This window comes from Pimephales promelas, chromosome 18, assembly GCF_988280905.1.
Source record: "Pimephales promelas chromosome 18, fPimPro1.hap1.1, whole genome shotgun sequence".
Taxonomy (NCBI): Eukaryota; Metazoa; Chordata; class Actinopteri; order Cypriniformes; family Leuciscidae; genus Pimephales; species Pimephales promelas.
This window is the reverse complement of record NC_142786.1, coordinates 27,206,538-27,231,016: the sequence shown is the minus strand read 5'-3', so window position 1 is coordinate 27,231,016 and position 24,479 is coordinate 27,206,538. Positions and strand designations below refer to the sequence as shown.

Below are 24,479 nucleotides of genomic sequence, written 5' to 3'. Positions count from 1 at the left end.
TATTTGTGTGTGCTGTATATAATTATTTTGTATATATAAATACACACACATGCATGTATTTAAGAAAATGTGTTATTCATATATAAAATCTTTATATAATATAGATTATGTATTTATATATATATATATATATATATATATATATATACAGAATTTAAGCGCAAATAATTCTTAAATATATGCATGCATAGGTATTTATATATATATATACAAAATAATTATATACAGCACACACAAATATATTATGTAAACACAGACTTTTATTTTGGATGCGCTAATTATATTAGATACTTGAGGATGACCAATAAGAAACCATCCATATCAACCTATGAACCATCTATCAATTTATAAGCAACATCCGTGAACACCTTGGCAATATAGTAGAGTGCAATTCTGATTCTGGAATTAAAAATCATGTTAATTTTCTTCATAGGGGAGCTGATTTTTAATAATATCCTGTAAACCTTTAAAAAACTGTTCTAATGTGGGTTTTGAGGTTGTTGTTGATCGATTTTATGTGCTTTTGTTAAGCATCAGCCTGCATTATTTCAGCTTATTTTTAAAAATAATTGTTCAACAGCAAAATACCTAGTGAAAAACTACATTACCCATGATTCTTCAGAGAATTTTCACCAATCAGAGAATCAAAACAAACTTTTTAGTGCCCGCCCACTTCCATGAGGCACTGAGAACAACATAATCTCCCCATGTTCTCAAACCAATTAAATATTTGTTTAGATATGCATATTTAGCAACAAATGGTTTCTACTTAGTCACCTAACCTTATGTATTGGCAAGATCCCAGAAATGAAAAAAATCTAGTTCTATTATATCCTATTGTCAAGTTCATTGAAAATTGTAATGTTGAAATGTAAAATTTGAGTTATGTGATTTTAAAAAATGGATTCGTCAGATATTAAATATTTCTTTCTTTTTTCTTTTCCCCATTACAGATAAACACATTGAACCGCCCAGTTCATCAATAGAGGTGAGTCATCTTATTTACTTTTGTTGAGGTGCCAGTCTGGTTTTTGACTTTAGAGAAAAATGAGTCATTCTGTTGCTATATTTGGTAAAGGGCATCAGCTTTACAAACCATCCAGAGGAAAAAGCTAGCATTCGTCTTTGTGTGTTTGGTTTCTGAAAGTTTCTAGGTGCAGTGTTTTTTGCTGACTCTTCCCGTGGTGTGGATGTTTGCCAGCTAGATTTAGGTGCGAGTGGTTTTGAGGACTATATGTGTCTGTGGGAACCGCATTGTCTTGATGGTATTCATTCATTAGCTGTTAGTTCTTTGTTGGCGTGACAACTTTGTGGATCTCGGCCTGCCTCAAAGTTTCCCTAAAGCTCCCTGCCACTCTGGGAAGTAGCCAAAGCTAGTTTGCTGTAATACATTTGGAAATAGTTTTCCCAAGCTTTTCAGCACCAAGAGATCTCTCGGAACAGGGCAAGACATTTGTATGCCCTTCCTATTTAGTAAAGAAGATAGTGCTGTGCAAATAAGACTGTGTGTTATGCAAAAAAAAAATTTGAAGTAAGATTTGTTGGCTAAATGTGATCGATTTTAGAATGCCCTCAGAGTTAACAGATGGGTCCACAGAGGGGATGCGAACATGCAAGCACGAGCCCACACAGCCACACACGCATAGACTTCCAAACAAAAAGAACACATGCGGCCATCTCTGAACAAGATTATCAACAGAGCACTAGACGGTAAACTTGTGACTGTGAATGGGAGGATATTCAAAGAGCAGAACAGCAGGGCCCTGCCTCCTCTGCACACAAACACTATCTTTTTTTCCAATAGAGTTGATGCACATCAAAGATAAGACATTTTGTGAACATAAAACATTCATAGACCGTGTGATGTGGGGCTGATATGGCCAAAAAAGTGATTGTGAGAAAATATTTAGTTAGGACTCTACTTTTATTAGAATTAACCATAAAATTATCCATCATACATTGTATCATACATTTAGATCATGAGAACCATAGGTAAAACCAGCCCCATCATTGCTAAAGTAAAATCTATAGTTTCTATGCTATTTGTTATGAAAAACATTAGCCTAAATACATTTCTAGTATTAACACAAATGCTATAGCTTAATAATAAAAAAAATACTGTAAGTACATTTTATTACTTTTTTTATTAATAATAATATAATAATTCTATATGAATGTTCCATATTTATGCCATAATACCATGGTGCCGTTCAAGGGTGGACTGGCTATGTGGAGCTGGAGCCGCTGTACAATGTGGGACAGGTTAGTGTTAGTGTTACTACTTTAAATCCATGGTAAATGATGATGATTTGTTGATTGAAAAGCCTTCTTCTGACTGGATTGTTCATGGCACAATGTTTCTCGTGTTTGTCAGTGCTGTTGGGAATGTCAGCGCTGATTTACCTGGTTAAATCACAGAGTCCTACATGTTCTTTGCTGAATTCAAGCACTTGTCACTGGATCTCATAGATGTGATCGAGACCGATCAGTGAGTAAACGCATCAGCTCTAGCGATTCAGATTAGCCTTGCATATTGATTCACCCTAATGTTGCTTAAAATTGTGTGACTTTGTGGAACACAAAAGGAGAAATTTTGAAAAACGCACTGTACTCTCTTTCCCACTCAATTTCCATCAGGGGAGATTGGAGATTATATACAATTCACTTTTTTTTTTCCCTCAGAATTGTACGAATTAAACTTAATTTATGAGAAAGTCCAAGTCTGAGAAAAAAGCTTCAATTCAAAAACTCCCGATTGCGAGTTGTAAAATCAGAATTGCGAGGAAAAAGTCAGAATCGCAAGTTTATATCTCACAATAGTTATGACATTCTTTCTTGCAATTGTGATTGTATATCCCACAATTATTAGGTTTTTTTCCTTAGAATCGAGAAAAACTTGCAATTGCGAGAGTCAAATTCTGAGAGAAAAAAAACTGTGCTCTCAATTTTGACTTTATAACTCGTAATTGCAAGTTTGTATCTTGCAGCTCTGAGGCAAAAAAAGTCAGTATTGCAAGATAAAAAGTTGCTACAATTTAGCAATTACGAGAAAGAAAGTCCAAGTTTGAGAAAAAAGTCAGCTCGCAATTCTTCAATTCAAAAACTCCCGATTGCGAGTGGTAAAATCAGAATTGCGAGGAAAAAGTCAGAATCGCAAGTTTGTATCTCACAATAATTATGACTTTCTTTTTTCGTGATTGTATATCCCACAAATATTAGGTTTTTTTCCTTAGAATCGAGAAAAACGAAAGCGAGAGTCAAATTCGGAGAGAAAAAAACTCCGCTCACAATTCTGACTTTATAACTTGTAATTGCAAGTTTGTGTCTTGCAGCTCTGAGGTGAAAAAAGTCAGAATTGCAAGATGAAAAATTGCTCAGCCTCTTACCTTTTTTTTTATCATTCAGTGGCGTAAACAAGCTTCCATAGTTTTAGTTAATTTGTATGGCTTCAGAAGGCTTTTATAGTGGTGCTTCCTTTTTGAAGCTCAAAAACCTTTTGTGTTCCACAGAAAAAAGAAAGTCATGCAGGTTTGGAACAACATGAGGGTGAGTAAATGATGACAGGATAATCATTTGTACGTAATGTTTCATATGTACACTCGGTGAGATCAGAGCTTTGGGCGAAGGCGCCCTCCTCTTAATAAAGCCTACCCTGTCTTAGGCCAGTAATGAGAGGGTGTGTGTGTGTGTGTGTGTGTGCGCTCTGCTCTGCATGACTGCACCTCTCTCTCAGCGATCATGTGATGTTGCAGTATGCATGTTTATGACCTCGCCCTCATGGCCAAGTTAAGCGAATGCCTCGACACTGACTGAACAAAATTCTGCTGCTCGCCGTCGCCACAGACACGCATCCACTGCCCCCTCTGGCTGTGTGTCTCAAACCAACTGCCCTCTCCGTCAGCGACTTAATGGTGTAATGGCAGTGTGTATTTTTTAGCAACGTCTAGCGGTTCGGTTGCGAGTTACACCGAGGGCTCAGCCCACTTCTCACCCCTCCCTTTCGAAGAAGCTACGGTGGCTAAAACAGGACAAACATATCGTCGTCTCACGCTGATTGTCTCACGAATGTAACCAGCACATTTCCCCCCACATAGCAAACCCATTATACAGTGAGGGAGAAGAACCACATGAAACTATGCAGCTCTATATGTTTTCTAACAGGTTAGTAAAAGTTTAGCTGGCTAATATGAGCTGTTACTGTGGCTGCTGAGCTGGTTAAAGCCTTGTTTAAACTCGGTGCGCATGGCAAAAATGAAATGAATGTAACAGCGCGCGCACCTCCGCATCCCCTAGACACTTTTACTACACAATAGGGTTTTTTTCTCTAATTTTGAAAACTCTTCGCGATCGACTTAAAATCTAGTTTAAAAGCACGTCACGTTTATTTTTCATGTATGTGGTTTTGTATTTGTTTTAGCATTTTCAAGAAAAAATTAATGACTTTAATATTATGTGGTCGAACGCACATCTTAATCATTTTGTAATCAAGTTTTGAAGTATTTTGAAACATTTATCATCAATTATTATTTAATAAATATCACAAATTTTTTTAGGGATTCACAACACATGACTTTATAGTAACTGAACAAAATCTTTTTTGATAACAATTTTCTTTTTGACAACTACTCGGTAAAGTTTTCTTTTTAGAAATTTAATCCCTTGCTTTGTCTTCATTAGGACTGTCATCACCCTGATATTTTTTACTTTGTGTAAATTTTTTATTTTTTTTTTAAATGTAAAAACATTTTTTTTTAAAAAAATTTAAAAATGTAAAAACATCATAAAATGTGTATTTAAATCAACTTATGCAAATGCATTTTTAATGAATTAATGAATATATTTATAATGGATTGGATAAAAAGAAGCCCTCTGCGGTGTTATTTATTCATATTTTGAACTAACTTTGTTTATATTTTCAATTTAAGTTTAAGTCAGTTTATGTTCTTTCGTTAGTTATTTTTTTAACTCTATTTAGCTTTATTAGATTTATTTTTATTTCAGTTTCAGTAGTAATTTCAGTTTTTCTTTGTTTTTATTTTATTTTATTTTATTTTATTTCAGCTTTATTTCAATGAATGAATTTAATAGTTTTAATAGTTTTTTGGTTTTAGTTAACAACAACACTGGCACCCAGATATCATAGTGAAGGTCACATCTGTTCTGCCTTTAAAAACCAGATGAAGGCATCTTGGTTAGCAAGGTATTATGCAACATTTTTCAGCTCTCAGACAGCCATAATCTGTCTCTCAAAGATATTTGTAATTTTTTACCTAACCATTTAAAGTTCATATCGATCCATGCCCAAAATGGTGTTGATTTTAGGAAGTGCTCTCGGTTGGTCTTCATCCGGCTCACTCTGGCCTTTGGCAATTCTCTGGAGGCGAGCTGACCCAGTTTTTCCCCATTAACTCAGTACTATTGGCAGGACTCGATTGCTTTATAAATAGGAGAATAGTAATCACATTTAGATGCCTTGGCTTCTCACCAGGGTCTTTCAGCTAAAAACAAACCCACTCCATCAAAATCAGTTTCCAAGTGCTTCCATTATTCACTGATGTGCATCTGCCAACTGATCATTAAAGCTTTTTTTGATCTACATGATCTGAAGGGTGAAAGACACAGTCCATTTTGACCAATAGGCATCTTGGCAGCTTAATGAAAACTTGCAAAGATCACCGCGTTTCGTCCGCCAAGGTGCACGGACAAAGAGGATTAGACCCAAGATCTAGTTCGGTGGCTAAAGGGGGATTATCAGACCTCTTAATGAGAGTTTCTTCAAGCTGCGGGTCATACTACCTGTCTGTGGTTCTGGACTTGAGAGAGAGGCTGCTGTTAGAGAGGTTTTGGATGAGGAGGAATGTTGATGGTCTGTAAAACACCTGTTGAGAGACTCAAGTAAATTCCCATTATACCTCCCCTTCCGTGTCTGGGTTTTTTTTTTTGTTAAACAATTCACCTCTGAAATACCCCTCATCTCACTTTCTCTTTTTTAGTTGTTGTGTGGGTTTGGGGAACTTGTTTGTTAGCTGTGAGCTCCCGTGGTTTATTCTCCAGAGGTTTTCTTGTTCTTAGCACAAAGCTTGTTTCTTTCTCCTCGCTGCATAACTTTCCTTCCTCAGCTGACTGTGTGAGTGTGTAAGGATGAGGTAGAATGTTTGAGTACTTTGGCCCGGTCACACGCAGCCTTGACGCACAACGTTATTTTTAAATTTCCAAGTCGTATTTGGAGCCGATTTACGTACGATCATCACTTTTCAGCCACGTAATAAGCGTCAAAAAACAAGTTGTTCTCTTATTCAACCTATTCTCTTGTGCCTTAGATAATCGGTAATACTTTATTCTGGTTTTCCACTTTAGACATCCTACTGACTTGAAGTATTTTTGCTGTAACCTGAGAGTCACTAAAACTTAACAAACCCTAGTAATTTTTGGAACATGCCATGATAGCTTACAGCAACCTATTTTTGTGAAATCATACTCAAAATAAAAAAAATACTGCAAGACTTTGGACTTTCAGACCACTGTGGACATATACCATATCGATCCATGCCCAAATTGGTGGTGGTTTTAGGAATATAAAACCACCGCTATATAAAAAAAGGTTACTTTATTTTTTATGAAATAAAGATATTTTATGATAGACACTTGAGCAATAACTTTTATCTTACTACTTAATAGTTGGACCAGACATTTTATAAAAAATATATCGATAAAACCAAAATTCATTGTATTCGGTATTGGACATCAATTTAACATTGACATTAGTTGTTGAATTTACACTGAATTATGACGTCCCACCTGAAATTTAACCAAATATGTCGTTGTGTGCCTGCTGGGAACACTTAAATATCCATATCTGGAATGCTTTGATATAATCCACAGTTTAGTTTAAGTTTACGTACATCCCTAACCTGTCGCTTCTGTCACTGAGTGGTTGACTAAACTGCTGAATGGCTTTGTCTGATGAGATTTATGCTGTTTTGGCCATGAGTCAACCTTATAAAGTTACCACATCCTTTCCCAGAGGACTTCAAGGGTGGGGAACAGCAGAGTGAGACTAATGGTTTTAGGTTTCAGAAGAAGCGTAGTGTCCAGCCCCCTCACAGATAATCTAGAGTCTGCTGCTTTGAGCCCACCGCAATTCTGCATCTGCCGAGAGTCAGAGTAGCTTTATTGTAATTTCAGCTCTATACAGCCTTTACACAGTCAAGCCAAACGCCATTCCTCCAGGAACTATATTTTCAGCCTTTTTTCTTTTTCAGACAAAACAAACAAAAAAAAGCCATTTTTGGTGGCGAAATTTTGATGCATCCTTACAGATTGCACAATGACTAAGACTACATAAAGTACATGTGACATCTCTTTAATTCTGTCTATCTCTTTCTTACTGAGAGCGATAGCAGCTACATAACTTTTTTTTAGAGTACAGTTTTAATCTGATGTTTAAAAGAGATTGATTGGATTTTTTTTAACATCACAGAATAGATTTTCCATTCATTTTTTGCTTGAATGAGGTCAAAGAGAGTTGAGGCAGTAGAAACAATTTTTCCTACATTAAAACAGTAGGACAAGTCGGCGCCTTGTCAGTCTGTGTATGGGACAGTGAGTCACAGTGCTCGTCGGAGGGAAGCAAATGTCCACCTTGCTGTAGGCTTCTGGATGTAGCCCAGATCATTATGTAACTGTTCGCTTTCTTTTCATTCACTTTCTCATAGTGTTTTTTCTTGATTATTTTTTTTTTTTGTAAGAGTGGATGTCTTTCTGTACTTTATGCTCCAAATATTCCTGAGAAACAGTCCTTAAATGCCCCTTAAATACAGCTTATGTTCTTATACAGCTTGTGAATTTTTCCTTTTTTTGTCCTCCAAAGGCTGTCCTCCAAAGGCTGCTACATTTTATTTAAATAAAATGTATAGACATATTTGGGATTTTTTAAGAAGGAACGAACGAATGAGGTGGATATGACATACGGGATTTGGTTGGAGTGTTCACCCCATGCCACCATCCAGAGATAGTATCAGCCTTAACCAAGGATGGCAAAGCTGATGTTAAATCAGGTCTTCTATGAGCATTTACTGCAGGCAATATTTAAACATTATAGGGATGCATGATACTGCGCTCGTGTATTCGTAGTCCTTCAAATGCTCCGAACCCGATACCAGCGTGTACAGTAGTGTTTTTGACGAAGAAATACAGACAACAGAGCAAACAGAGTGCAAAATGGATATATCAGAGAAGGTTGAATGAATGAATAAGGCATTTATATACAGTAGACTAGAGCCTATGAAGCAAATTAATAGAACGTTAAACAAATTCAAATTAAATAATTACGCTAATATATAGCTGCTGTGCCTGAGCTGATGAGTGAAAGAGTGGATTGAGCGCAAGCTTTATGTTCTGTGTTACCTCAGTTACCTCTTTACTTGCCTACCGCAGCACTGCCCCTACTGTCATATTGCTTTTTATAGAGATAAAAACCAGTTAAGTTGGACAACGAACGCTACAATTATAAAACTAAAAGCAACTGCTCTGTTATCTGCCAATAAACGAAAAGTTCCAACATTTGGTTGGTGGTGGATGTTAATTTCACATCCTGTTCATGTACAGTAGGTTATCCAGGGTTGGTAAAAGGACCATGGGACCCTGGAGCACAAGCGCCATTCCCCCCCAACTTGCTTCATTGTAAGTTTATCAAGGTGTGGTTGAGGCCCCTGGGCATTTGCGGTCTTGGAGAATGTGCTCCCAATGCGTGGTCTGAAATCCTGAGTTTATTTTCAAAAGTTCGGTTGAGTAAATTAGAGAAGAATGGCATTGTTCTGCTCCTCTCGAGTGGCTCATCTCCATATGATGCTGGTGAAATGGTGAAAACTTTGCCTTGGAGCAGTGATGTCATGTGAGAAGGGCTCCGACAACAGTAGCCCGTGTCTTCATTGTTTTATGTCACGTGATGGAGCTCAGGAGAAAGGAAAACAACTGCATCTTATGCATTTGTATGTCCTGAGTTAGATGAAATATCACTCCAAAGTGGGTTTAGCTATTGAGGTGGGATGTCAAACCAGGCATATTGTTCATATTCTTTTCATAGAGCTGCAATGTATATGCGTGGAAGAAGTGGCAGGATGTTTTTTAGTTCTCTCCTGTCTGCTCAGTTCACATGGGTGGCCTTTTCCCCTCCACCATCACTGTCAAACCGACCACAGACCGTTCAGATTTAACTGTTCACCTCAGAATGTTTGCTTAGTTCATCTTGGATGAACAGAGACTTACCAGTGTTTAGTTTGTCTTTAGCACTGCAGGAAACCCACCTGTTGAATGAATAACTATTAATGGAATGTTGCTAAGGAAACGCTTTTAAGTGTTTTGGAAAGTTTATGAATGCAGAATTCGATTTTTAAGTGAGATGTCCATTTTAGCTTATGAAAGGCTTTTTAGATGGGACGTGAAACTCTTGACTGCCATATAGTGTTGTCATGATTCTGGAATTTCTAACCTCAATACAATACCTGGAAAAATATTGGTATTTGATACCATTTTCTCAATACCACAGGGACAAATTGACACAACATTAAGGACCAATATCCAAGTTTTACTTGTAAACTTGTAACTTTGCTGTCTGAGATTCCTCAGTCTCCGAGTGGGAATAATAATAATAATAATAATAATAACATTTTAAGTCGGAAGTATATTATTACCGTAATACAACTGGACTGTAAATACATATTTCACAAGTATTTTAATTGTTTTAGTTTAGTACAATACAGTACTAGAGCATAAATGCAATGTATCATAAAAAAATAATATTTCATATGCAAGCTAATGGTGTAGTTGAGGAATTGTGCGGTATATGGATACAAAAGTACTTTATATCTCCAAAAACACAGCATTAATCAATAGATGAGAAGTAAACAAAAAAAAAGATATATTATTTGTATGATTAAAAATGTATATTTTTTTTTACAATTACTCAATCAATTGTTGGGGTCGTAACCCCGAAGCCGAAGTGTAAACAGGAAACGAAGACCATATGAAGGTTAATCAATAGCATGAGTCTGAGGCTGAAACTAATGAATGGTTTTCTCCTTGGTCTCTATAAGAAATTCATCTTGTGTTTTAATGTTAATACCTTCCCATTGTGCACTCTGGTGATCAGCACAATATCCCCAACTGAATATGAACAGTGATGAAGAACCCGTCTCATCTTGTCTGCACTGTAGTTTAGATGGTCCATCTTAATAGGGTCAGCCGTCTATAAATAAATAACCTGGAAACCTCCCCTCCCTTTTGCATAATGTGATTTGACTCAGGACAAGCGGTTCTATTGATTATGTGCTATTGAGGTCTGCTGTGGGCGATTTGGCACAGCTGACCATCCTCTTAATATTGTTTCTGGAATGATTCAGATAAAGTTTAGAAATAATCAGAATTTGAATGCTGTTTGTTTGTGGCACATTGTTAAGAGGTTACAGAAACACATGGCCTCTTATGTGCGCCTGTGCACACATTGGTTCACGCATCATGTGCTTGTGTGTGTGTGCTGAGCCACATGCCGATGCTTCAGCAGACAGCTGACTGTTGCCCACATCTGTGTAAAGGGACTGGCATGCTAACTCAATAAGGGGAGGAGAGCGGTACCCAACTGTGTCTGACCGGCAGACAGCGCTTGTTACTGTCAGAATGCTGTTTGCTAGTAGTAAGGATTCACAATATATCGGCCAGCATATCGCTATCTGCCGAGATGTGTATTTATTTTTAATTAATGTTATCTTTATCGGCCCGATAAGAAGATTTGGCTGATATCTTAGGGGTTGTTTACACGACAACAGCGTTTTAGGTGCCTGACAATGCAAACTTTTGAAAACGTGTTTCAAAGTGAAAACGGTTTCCGTGTAAACTACAAAAATGTGAATCTCTGAAGACGATGACATCATGCGTATTACATATTTAATATAGTGTTTCATCGGCATCAAACTTTTCAGTTTTAAACATATCGTTGTCGTGTAAATGTTTCCTTTAAGCTGATAAATAATGGATTATTTCCTTCAGTTGAGACACTTCAGATGCACACTGTTCGCCATGATGGTACATGATGGATAGAATTTTTTTTTATTATTATTTTTTGGTAAGGAAATTAATTTTAAAACTTAATTTTTAAAGTGCTTGGAACATGGCTTTTTAATGGTGAGACTTCTATTTTTGTTGCTTTAGTCTGGTTCACTTATAGTTCTGATAGACAAATATAGGAAAATAATATAGTAACAAAAAAATAGGAAAATATCTTTAGTGAATTTTATTATTATTACATATGAGTAGATTATATAATAATAACCCTAATTATTGTTCTTATTATATAATACTTATTATTGTAAGTTATTATTATATAACACAATTATTATATACAAAGTGTACAAGTCATTTTTATAAATGCAGTATGTCACCTGCTATTACCAAATTATTAAAATGTGCATTTTTAAATTAAACTAATCATAATTATTGGGAATATGCAATTTGCAAAAATAGCTAATGGTATCTATCTAAAAGAAAGTGTCTCAATTATGCATGCACAAAAATCAAAAGCAACAATTGTAACAAATTGTTAGGGCTGTGAATATTGTTCATCCTTAAATCAGGTCTTGAGAACAGGCTTAACAAACTCAGGATTTGCCTCGGAGCAGTGATGTCATGTGAACTGGTCTGAGCGAACAGTAGCCTGTGTCTTCATTGTTTTGCGTAGCGTGAGAGAGGAAGAGAGGAAAGCAAATGCATCAGTATTGTGAACTTAAACCGAGGGAGATGAAATATCACTCCAAATTGGATTTGTTGGGGGTTAAGGGCTAGTTATATTCATGGCATGACCAAAAAAACTAATCTCCACTATCAGAATATAAACAATGATTTAGAGCTGATATGCTTAAAAATTCTCTCATGGATGTCTAGTTCAAGTCTCGTGCTTCTGACTGGATTTAGTCCTGTATGTGTTAGTGTGTCGTCAGTATGTTTGCTGTCTCTTGTCACTTTCCCTCCACCATCACTGCTCTCTCTCAAACTCATTTTTTTCCCTCATTCCTTCTGAGTCACAAGCCTGGAGAGAAAACTGCAGAGAGATAGTTCTGTGTTCCTCCACTGTTTCAAGACGTCTGCAGGAACTCAATGTTCTCACAGTCTCAGTACAGTACAGCTAGCCCTACTGCAGAAAAAAGGTGTGTGTGTGTGAGTGGAAGAAAAATGCCTGTCATATGTGGAGCTGTTGTCTGGGTGAAACAATTAGCAAAACTGTTACATTCAGCTTTAGGGCTGTTAGTTACTGACGTGTGTCTCTATTTTTTAATAAATGATGAGCCACTCGATAAGCTGTTGCTGCATTCATTTACAGCATCCTCCTCCTCCTGACTTCCCCTTTTTGGTGAACTTATGTTATGTAAAAGCTCTGCCTCTCCCAGATGTGTAACTGAGGTGGATGTCTGATGCTTTGTTGATGTTGACCACACCTGAAAATGATGGAATAAAATGACGTTGATGGAAGAAGAGTTGTTATACTGAGGGCAGGATTGATGTTATGTGAGCGTGACAAAGAATCATAGATCAAGGCTGGAAAACTGAACAGGACATGGTTTTAACAAGTTGTATTTTTTTAAGTTGATCTGGATTTGTTGACTTTCTATATTGAATTGTATTTAGCTACAAATAATATTAAATATTATTTAAAAATAATTTTGCATGCTCGTTTCCTCTATTTTTACTGATTACCTACTGATTATTCTGATTACCTTCTCAGTTATTGCATGCTCAATTAAAGGGGTCATGAACTGGATTTAAAAAAAAATTTTTATATTGTTTTCTGAGGTCAACTTATTATGTTCTCCTGTTTTTTACATTTAAAAAACATCAAAATGTTTAAGTAATAGGCTATTTTCTACTCTAGTTTTGAGCCCAGCTCAAAAACGCTCAGTTTTTATGGGTGTCTCGCACTGAAGACATGGAAGTAAACGCCCACTGCTGTGAGTGGATAACAGTTTTGCAAGAAGAAGTATTTCCTACTAAAGCAAGGTAGTTTTTGACTATGGGAAGCTCCATTGTAGACTGGTGGGAGTGGCCTTGGACCGCAACATGCCCAGTGCATTATGGGTGGTGAAGTTTTCCTACCTATTTTGCGAGAGGGACGACAACAGCCTTTTTTCTGTTTTCTCCTGTCGGGTAGCTCCGAATTCCCCCCCCTTCTTTTCTAGTTTCTACTGTGTAGGAAACCAAGTTTTATTGAAAGTGGTAAAGTAGCCCTTTAATCTTTCAAAACAGCAATAGCACTGTTAAATGTTATCTGGCAAATCTTAACCTGAGTAGTATAAATAAAATACAAAATAGTAACATATTGACCATTTATTGGTAATAATTATTATCTGTATTAGCCAGCATTTGAAGTGTTAAACAACTAAAAACAAGTCTGCTAGTAATGAATGAATCCTTGACTGTTTCACACAGTTCTGTGTTTGCAATCCTATGCAGGCTAGGCTTGAATCATGTAGCTTAGCTCTTGTGTAGTGTATTACATGGACGATTAGATTACATAAGAGCAGGACACTTATAATATTTGTTTTCCTCATGACAAGGATTAACGTCTGGAACACAGCATGTTTTAGCAGGTGAACCACAGCTAATCCACGCCTGGAAAATGTCAATATTGAGATAGAGATGAGCAGATCTGATGAGTCTTGGGTTGTACATCAGCGCTGTAAGTGGTGAAATGTTTAGGAGACATAATGGAGAAGCCTCATCTGTTTGACATAACACTCTTACATAACAATAATTATGTTGGTTTTTATATCTTTTTGCTGATAAGGCGTTTCGTATAGCCCCCTTTATAAACAATTAATTCTCTATTGCATGTTAGTTTTGTTTAAGTTTATTGACAAAGGGTTGAGAGTAAATCTGTATCTAGGTTATCTTAATTCTTCCTTATTTGAACTTCTTTATCAGACCATCTTGTTGTTCTGAGATGTTTGCCAAACTTTTGCATTGGCAAAATAGTTGGTTTTACCACTCTTTCAGTAATTGCATAATATCATTTGCCCTGCATGAGATGTTCTTGCAACACAATTGTATTAGGTTGTTTAATCGATTGCTTGTTGGCTGTTGGGTCATGACAGTCTCCCGATGCGAACCCAGCTTCAGTGATTCCCAGGCTGATTTTTAGTTGACTCACGAGTACATCCGCTTCTGTTGCATGAGCCTAATATTGAACTTGTACAAAACGCTAGTCCATCAACTCCTTGATGGCTCATGTGATAACAGAGGGCCTCTTTGTGTCCACAGAAACTGTCAGGCACACGGTGGGTAACAGCATGGGTTCATATTTCTCTGGAAATTTGATTCACTGAAAGGTGTTAATTTTCACTGACCATGAGGCTCAAATTAAAAAACTGTTGCTATTTTTAGAAACATTGTATATAATTTGTCAGAATTATAATAATATGAACGAATGAATGAATGAATATTTGTAAATAATGAAATGTCCAGTCAGTCCTTAACAATATTTTTCATATAATGTCAGAGTATCTTTAATTTAATTAATAAATAAATATCAAATACATTGTTTAATGTTTTAACAATTATTCTATTTTTTTTATATTTCTTCATGAGACAAATTTACAACAAAAAATAAATTGCAAAGCACAAATAACTGATAAGGGATAATACACATTGTTGCTATTTTAATTTTTTTTTTATAAAGCGTCAAGATGAAAATATTCTCATTGTTTTAGATTCAATTAATTCATTAACAATCATTAATCAACTGACATTCATTAGCATAAATCTTATAATGTATCTTGACAACACAGATTTACAACAGATGACTAAATCCAGCATTGTCAAGCCGTATTTGAGCCAAGTATCCAGCGTTTGTCACATCTGAATTCCCCCTCCATTTAAACCATGCAGGCCTCTGAGAGTCATAAGACTGTAATGAGGCGTATCCAAGAGGCTCTTTCTCTTGAGCTTGCTTCTGATGCCTTTTATCTGTGGTCATGATATGGTTTGTAAAATAAAGTTTTATGTCATAGCACGTGTTGCTTCTGATGTCATGATTTTATGCTTATTTATTCAGTAATTCTTGATGAATGTGACTGTGTGTATTACAGATCATAGAGTCTCTGGGAATAATGATCTACAAGGCTTTGGATTACGGCCTGAAGGAGCATGAGGAGCGAGAACTCAGCCCTCCTCTGGAGCAACTCATCGACCTCATGACCAACATGGCAGACACAGAAACAGACTGTCCTGATGAGGGATACGAGGCAACGGAAGAAGAGGATGAGGGAGAGGAAGAACCTACAGAAGTCTCCAACATTCGTGGCTACCGTGACATCATTTCTGTAAGTATAGATCGATTAGTTCTGGGCGGTTTGACCAAACATGTGTATCACGTTTTTCTTTTTTTTTTAAGCCGCTTTTCTGGTTTAGAGAGAACTGAACGTTCTTATAACCAAGAAATAGTGCTAATAAAACATCTAAAAAGCTTGCCGTTTTGAATGTTCCTAGAACATTCAGAAATAACGTTTTTATAACTCCGGCGCAAAATGAACATCGGTACCTAGTCAACCGTTCTTTGCGATTTGTTTTCATGATAATCGAATGTAAAGAGTTTTATCTCTAAAAACTGTTTAGCGTATAACGCTAGTAATGGGGGCGTTTACTAATTAAGTAAAAAGAAATCGCTAGTTTATACTACTAACAAGGCTCAAAATAGCCCCACACTAACACAGTAACATAATGAGGGTCCATACATGCAAAACGAAGCATTGAGAACTTTGTAAGACCGTTTAATAAGGAGATACTTTATAAAGACGGTTCACTTCGTGTATACAGACAGGAGCCATCTTGGAAAACAGTCACGAAATCGCGTACCATGTGAGTACGTACTATATTTAAATAAGAACGTACTTCGCGACCGTTAAAAAAGTGCAATCTACAGTATATAGTATGAATACGAGTAGTATGAATGAATGAGTCCGGACGTACTACATGTTGTTGTCGCATGACATACGCTGTCATAACAGTGCGAAAATTTAAAGTGCCCATTTCAGTGTCTGCACCAACTTTGCACGCTTTTTACGTCATCGAGCCGATAATCGAGAGGAGGTGTCGGTCAGCTACTCACAGATCACGCCTTTTGTGGAATTTCTCAAATAACATTTAATTACTAATACATTTTTCCTCATAAAACACACATACAACTGCTATGAACAATGACAGATGTTGATTTTTTGGGAAGGAAAAAGCCATTTATTTGCTTGTGATATTACCATCGATAAATAAACATGAATGAATCAATAGAGATACGCATATGTGTCTGTTTATCTCCTAACGTTACAGTTAAAATCTTATTGAAATATAGATTTTTTTTATTAAATATAATGTATACAATATGATCCATATAGAAATTGTATACATTTTTACATAAGTAAAAAAAAGTTTTCCCCCTTTGTGAGTCTTGGAAAGCAAGATCTTGGCTTAATCTATTCTCTCTTATCTCTGAATGTTATTTACTGAGAGATACTCTCTCCGCTGGTATTCATTATGCTGCTCCCTCAGGCCCACTCCACTAACGCATTACCCTGAGACTCCATAAAGGCATTTAGACACTTATCAGCAGTTATTCTAAATTAGTCATATTTATCAATACGCTAATGTAGCTGTGGAAAGAAAGAATACGACCAGACTGAGGGAGTTAACATCGTAATAAGCAGTACCTTTAACTTATTCGCCATGAAAATACACATGGAAAGATAAACCACTTGAGTTAAACAACAACATGCATCTGGTAATGGTCAGTGTGGGTCACAGTACGTTCTACATTATTCTGCAGGATCTTTTCAGGACAAGTTAGATAATCTCTGTCCTTTCAGGCCTTCCTTTTTGTCTCGGAGCACAGAAACGAACCGTGACATTAGATTTCTTCAAGCTGACTGACTGTATTTATACTCTGCCTGGTGAAACCTTTTAAATTCTTTAATTAGACCGAGGAAGGTTTACAAAAAAGTTAAAGATAGCGCACTACTGTTGAGACGTACCTTTTTTATTATATCGGCCCATTTGCTTGGAATGGGAAAGTAATTTCACTTCATATCTTCCTCCTGTCAAGTCTAGCTTTCTTCCCCTAAGTTGTATTCACTTTCCCTTGGCGTAATCAGTATTCTCGTCAAGCGTGATTCTTCAGCAAGACGCGTCATGGAGGGAATCTACGCTGTGTAAGACATTCCTGAAGAGGGCAGAGCTCGAGGAAGGTGTGGGGAGAAATGTCATTAAGCCGGTTGGAGGTGTCTTTGGTCGGCGTAATTGTATATTTAAAATGCGTGTCATGCTCAAACTATTATACCTGGGACACTGAACTTTAAACGGGCCTGTGTTTTTCAGCTGCTAGGAATGCAAGCTTTGGGTTTGGCTCTCAGCTATGTGCCAAATCATAATGTGTAATGCAAGAATTAACTTAGACTGATTTTTTTTTAAAGTCTGTAAAAGATACAAGGATTAACTTTTCAGACAGAGACAGAGGAGACATGCATTGACCTTAAAATGCACTTCTCTCCTCAACAACCCTGTGAACTATTTTAGGAAAGAGACTTCCTCACAAACAGAGCAATTAGTAAAGATTTGTAGACGTAATGTAACCAGTTTGCTTGCGAATGGGACAAAGCAGGGGAATGTTTGGGAGCATTGTTGTGTTTAGTATATTAATAGCAACATTCAAATGGGAAATAATAAACATTAAAAGTTAAATTTACTGTTATTGCTTGTTTGGTCTCAGTCTAAGGGACAACGTCTGGTCATATGATGGTTGCCCAAACAAATGGTACTCTACAAAAAAATGGAAATAACTTTTTTTTTTCAGAATTCCTGGTCTCATGCTGTGATTTTTAGTCTCACTGTTTTCTCCTTTCCAGCTCTGCACGTCTCACCTCCCCAGCCCAACGGATGCCCCCAACCACTACCAGGCCGTATGCCGAGCCCTGTACACAGAGACCAAGGAGCTACGCACCTTCTTGGAGAAGATCAAGTGTGCCAAAGAGGTAATGACCCTCATATTGACACTCATGTCTAGTTATTTATGGGACAACTGCCAATTGTGGGTGACTTTAAAAAAAATATACAGACACACACACACGCACACATATTATCAGGGTTGTGTTTTTGTGATTTATGCCGAAAAACAAAACAAAACAAATGAAAGGTCAGCGTCTTACAACAATATTGGTATGATTGGGTGAAAATCAAAACAGATGTATATTTACATTGCTGAAAGCCTCATAAGGCTATTGTGTTTATCAAATAGAATAGAGTGAGTGGGCTGACAGCTCAAGTGGACTGTGAATTTGGTTTGAAACCAACAATGCTTAGTGCATTTATTACCTAACGCATTGCCATACGCTTGTTTAATCTGGTTTTAATGCTGTAAATCTTGTACTAATGTTTTCCTAAAGGGCTTTCAATATTCTCAGACATTTACATATAGATTATCTACACAGATCTGGAATTTCTATAATCTACTACAGTAAAGATGACAAAATTTAGAGAGTGATATTTGCTTAAGTATTGGATATGTAAATATTTTGGTATTTAATGAATTTGTTCTTAATTTATTATTTATTTGAACCATTTTTTGATTTATTATAATATATTACATATTTGATTTTACGTGTCTCGTCATTATTAGATTATTGTATCTCAAATATTTTCAGAGCCATTTTTTAAAAAATAAAGCAAGACTTTAGTATGGCAAGCTCTTTAGCATTGCTTTGTAAGTTAAGCCAATTATTATTGATATGACTCAAAGTGTTGCAGTGATTTATTAACAAACATTATTATGAAGTGTTATACTTTGATGACATGGTTTTATTTAGATGCTATTAACTCTTAAAAACAATATTTGCATAGACTGTAGCATGGCCCTCATAGCTTTCATTGGCTAAATGAAAGAGGGTCTAAATGTTACATTCAAGTCATGCCGAAACTTTTGAAGAGATTCGCTCTAATATTTTCATGATAACAGTTATGAACATCTTTACCTGTCAATACTTGACATTTCATTAATAAACGGCATGAACTGCACTATTATGACTGCACTATGTTATCCATTTGTCCATCCATCCGTCCATTTATCCATAAAGACATCCATACATGCATACATACATATATGTATCCATACATACTGTACATGCAAGCATCCATATATTGACCAATACATACACCCATAGATACGTACACGTTGTGTATGCATCCATACATGTATGCAATATGGACAAACGTATTGGGACACCTGACCATTGCACCAACAGGGACTGTGATAAAACTGCATTCTAAATACATAGACATTATAATGGAGTTAGTCCCCCTGTCGCTCCCACTCTGTGGGAAATTTTGCCCATTCATCCCGTTGAGCATTTGTGAGATCAGGCATTGATGATGGAGGAGAAGGCCTGACCCATAATCTCCATTCCAGTTCATCCCAAAGGCTGTGGCGCATCTTCACATATCTCACAGCCTTTGCTGCTGTATATATTATCTTTATTTGTCCTATAATCCTATATTGTCTATTTGTTCTACTTCAGTCATGGCTGTAAAGTTCTTTATTAAGTTTATGCATTTTTTTTTTTGGAGGTGGAGGTCTCTTATTGATTTAAATCTGTGACCGTGAAGAAGGAAATGCATCTGTCTCGATCTCTCCTGTCCTGCTGTGACCACACACTCTTTGCTCTCTGCATAACCAGCTCTTTCTAAGTCTGCCACCCTCAATGACTAGACTGCGCTTACTGAAGCCTGTGCATGGTCAGGATCAGTCTCTGCTTTGTCTCTGACAGTCTGAGACATTCTTTCAATTCATAATAGGATTTTAGAGTTCAATTGAATTGTAATTGTGTTTTAGCTTCTTGATCCCAGTGTTCCAGTTATGTGTTTTTAGATTTTGAGTGATCTTTTTTGCATATTCATAATCAATAAGAAAATTTAAATCTTGCCCTTATTACATATACACACCACCCATTACTACACAGATACATATATAATAGTGTGCATTTCATTTTATTACTAAGGCTCATAAGAAGCAGTTTTAAGGGGATAGCTGTTTGATCTCCCTAGTCAGGCAGGCATGTTTAGCCCATTTTTGTGTAATGTGTTGATTGTTTAAACTGTCTCATGCAATCAAATGGCATGTGAACATGTAACATGAGCCTTATCCTTCTGAATGTGTTCTTTCTCTCAAAGGCTTTAGTTTGCATTAGCCTGCTTGCTATAGCTCCTAATCCTCCAGCACCAAGTGGCACTTGGTGGAGGTCACATGTTGGTGGGTCGTGGCCTTGTGGGTGAGACAGGAGCAGTTATCATGGGTCTAGAGCACGGCTGCTCAATCCTAAACCCGAATTTAGTATCATCTCTAATAATATTAATAATTAATTACATTTATACAGCGCTTTTTCTGGGACCTCAAAGCACTTACATGGAAGAGGGGAATCTCGTCAACCACCACCAATGTGCAGCATCCACCATATTGCGCCAGAACGCCCACCAGACACCAGTTTATTGGTCGAGAAGAGACCGAGATGAAGCCAATTAGCATATAGGGATGATGAGGCCAAGGGGCAAATATGGCTTGGATGCCAAGGTTAAACCCCTACTCGTTTTCGAAGGACATCCTGGGATTTTTAATGACCACAGAGAGTCCAGACCTCAGTTTAACGTCTCATCCGAAGGCATAGTGTCTCCGTCACTATACTAGCGTGTTAGGACCCACACAGACCACAGGGTGAGCGCCCCCTGCTGGCCTCACTAACACCCCTTCCAGCAGCAACCTGGTTTTCTCAGGAGGTTTCCCATCCAGGTATTAACCAGGCTCAGCCCTGTTTAGCTTCAATGGGCAACCAGTCTTGGCCTCAAACACATCTTATCTAGTCAAACCGCTAATCCAGGACAAATTTCACATGCTATCTGTTATAAATAGTATACAAGATTAGATTGAGTGCATCACTGAACATTTAATTTAGTGTGGTTCTTAGTGGATTTTCAAAGCGACTCTATTCTCATTTCCCTCAACCTTTGCAGATAGAGTTTGTGGGGATTTTGCTGTTGTCAAAAATGTCAATTTTTTTAATGTATGAACCTAAAAGTAAAGTAGTAATGAAATTAAGATAAATGTTATAGATGTTAATACTTACACTGAACAAATTTGGCGTGGAAACAGTTTTCACTTGGAAGTGGCAAGTAAATTTCACAAATCATTACAAAGAAAAGACCAACACGTTGAATAAAACATGACATTTTAAATTAGAAAGAATTAAATAGTATTTTTCTTGTAAAATCTACTCCAGTAATCTTTATTATGTGTGCAACAGCTCACCAAGATGGAATTTTTATGACGGTCATCTTTTTGCATGTTTAACATTGGCTAGTGAAAAGTTCATGCACACACCTACTCAATCTTAATAGTTCTGATTTTCACATGTTAAATAATAGTGAAGTCATCAAAAAAGTGTGAAATAATGTTGACAAATTGCACATTGACTGTGAGTAATAGAACAAGCAGCCCAGATCAATTGTTCAGTTGAATATTACTGGCTGCTTTGTTAGTTATGATGCACCATAGTAGATTTTTAGAAGCTGTATTGAATGAGCACGCCTGCTTTAGAGGAGAAGATGAGTGAAGAGAGCGAGTGGAAAGGGGCAGAAAAAGGCAGAATCTGCTGTGTGGTTCTTTTGATCTTAGCTAGATTGACAGAAATAGTCTCGCTCTGATGATTCAGAGCTTTTTTTTCCTCTGCGTCTGTTTCTTTTTCTTTCTTATGCATCAATGAATTCTTCCTTTTTAGATTGTGTTTTATGATGCAGCACAGTTGTGTTTGATTTAAGGGATCAGACTCTGGGTTACAGGAGGGGGAAAGACTCCAAAATCACCAAAGGAAGTTAATAAGCAATCCAAGCGGCTGCAAAAGAATGATTTATTGTTCTGACCATAAGCCTGGTTTATATAATTTGAAGGCTATGCCAGAAAAAAAAAATCCTAATTTAAATTGTACACATTTTAATTTGTCCTGTGATGGTACATCTCCTTTATTTTGTCGTCAACGTCAAACCACTCGAACTCAAAACAAACACGTTGAGAGCATTTTCTGAGCTAAAGTCTACTAAACACGTTTATATAGTTTGTCGATTGGTTGCAGGTGGCACAGCCATTACCACCATCATGGATGCTGTTGTCCCAACTTCAACCCTTTGTGGAAATGACCTTTTTCCAATGTAGGTTAGACTAGTTAAAGTAGTTAAAGACTAGATTAGCTGCATATTGATCATGCTACAATATTGATGAATTAATATTGTCCTACTTGCTTGGACTGTCTGTCACATGAGAACAAATCGATTTACAAACAAGCCAGACCCACAATGGTTAAAGCGACATTGACTTTTTCTTATTTTAACACCAGACTGAGGACAATCTAGGCCATCTGTTACACCAATTCTGAATACATTTTATTGAATGTTTCCTGGGATTTCTAGTACATTGTATATATATACAATATGTAGTGTTGTGTGTGTACACACACACACACACAATATCTCACAAATGTGAGTTCACCCCTCACATTTCAGAAATTTGTTTTAGTATATCTTCTCACGGGACAATACTATAGAAATTAAACTTGTATTTATTTCAGAGTAGTCAATGTGCTGCTTGTATAGCAGTAAATATATTTACTGTCCTCTGAAAATAAGTCAACACACAGCCATTATTGTCAAAATAGTTGGCAACAAAAGTGAGTACACCTTAAGTGAACGTTGGAACTGTGCCCAAAGTGTCAATATTTTGTGTTGGCACTGAGCACCATTGTTATCTAGCACTGCTTTAATCATCCTTTTTTTATCTTAATTTATCTTAAATCTTACAAGTTTATCTTAATCTCATCAGACCACAGGGCATGGTTCCACTAATTCATGCTCTTGGACAGGATGCTTTCAGAACACCTTCAGCCATCTTCAGAAGAGGCTTCCTTCTGGGATGACAGCCATGCAAACCGACTAGTTGCAGTGTGCAGTTTATGACCTTCAGCTTCACTAGTTGCTTGGAAAACATCTGTATGATCATGGCCACTGTACTGTATCTCAGTTTCAGGGTGTTACCAATCTTCTTATAGCCTAGGCCATCTTTGTGGAGAGCAACAATTCTACTTCTCAAATCCTTAGAGAGTTGTTTTTCCATGTCGAACATCCAGTGGTCAGTATGAGAATTGTACTCAAAGCACAAATTTTAACTTTCTTAATACACAAATTTGTATGGTCCTGTCAAGCAGACAAAAACATGAACATGCTAATATGACGTAGGGTGTACTCTCAGCCATTATTGACAAAATAGCTGGCAACAAAAGTATGTTGAGTTATTTTCAGAGGACTGTAAATATATTTACTGCTATACAAGCAGCACATTGAGTACTCTAAAATATATCCAAGTTTAGTTTCTATAGTATTGTCCCGTGAGAAGATATACTAAAATGTTTGCTAAAATGTAAGGGGTGTACTCAATTTTTTTTATGTGATATACTATATAGATATGTAATACATTTATTTTTATTTAGACATTTTAAAATATGTTTTAAGAAATAAGTTTTTATATATTTTAGAAATTTAAAAAAGGGGGGGGGGGAATATATTTCTACATAGGAAAATGTTTTTATAAATAAAATGTTACGTATTTTATATATTGTTTTTTCAGTTTTGAGAATTATTTTTATATATATATATATATATATATATATATATATATGTCTGTGAACCCCTTGCAGGATCTTCACAGCCCTCTTCTGAAACCTTTGGAATATGTCTTAAGATCGTTTTCTGTCTTTCTTTTTTTTCTCAGAATTTGCGAAAGATGGAAGGAGAAACACAGGAGCCCGTCAAAGACCTGAATGAGTTGCAAAATGCTGACTGGGTAAGAGCAATACCACAAGCCAAAATAATGCTGCTGAATGCAGTCAGACTAGGCTCTGTTAAAGGCATACTCATTTTACAACTCCCCCAGAGTTAAACAGTTGAGTTTCATCGTTTTCAAATGCATTCAGCCGATTTTCTGATATTTAGAAGAATATCAGTAACCAGACAGTTTCTGGTTTCATTGACTTCCATAGTATATATGGGAGATGGAGTAGACCTTTAAGAGTGCACTTTGGATCCGGATGTGTTTTTCCACAGGCACGGTTTTGGGTGCAGGTAATGAGGGACCTAAGACATGGTGTGAAGCTGAAGAAGGTCCAGGAGCGTCAATATAACCCTCTACCCTTCGAGTACCAGCTCACGCCTTATGAGATGCTCATGGATGACATCCGCTCGCAACGCTACAAACTTCGCAAGGTCATGGTTAGTGTGGACATGATAAATATATGACTTAATTAATCCCGAATTGGGTTGCATGACTAACCTGACTGTTTTCAGAGCATATATTGTGATTTCAG

The 24,479-nt window shown here is 36.7% G+C and overlaps 1 protein-coding gene across 10 annotated transcripts in view; it reads left to right on the top strand.

Moving 5' to 3' along the window:
- The window catches only part of spire1a (spire-type actin nucleation factor 1a), a 40,885-nt gene that overhangs the window by 3,210 nt on the left and 13,196 nt on the right, over positions 1 to 24,479 (top strand). For all 10 annotated transcript variants that reach the window (XM_039680812.2, XM_039680813.2, XM_039680811.2 and 7 more), the window contains exons 2-6: positions 954 to 988; positions 15,132 to 15,365; positions 17,934 to 18,059; positions 23,888 to 23,959; positions 24,220 to 24,384. In XM_039680812.2, coding sequence (XP_039536746.2) covers positions 954 to 988; positions 15,132 to 15,365; positions 17,934 to 18,059; positions 23,888 to 23,959; positions 24,220 to 24,384 — 632 coding nt within the window. The remainder of the gene's footprint in view (positions 1 to 953; positions 989 to 15,131; positions 15,366 to 17,933; positions 18,060 to 23,887; positions 23,960 to 24,219; positions 24,385 to 24,479) is intronic.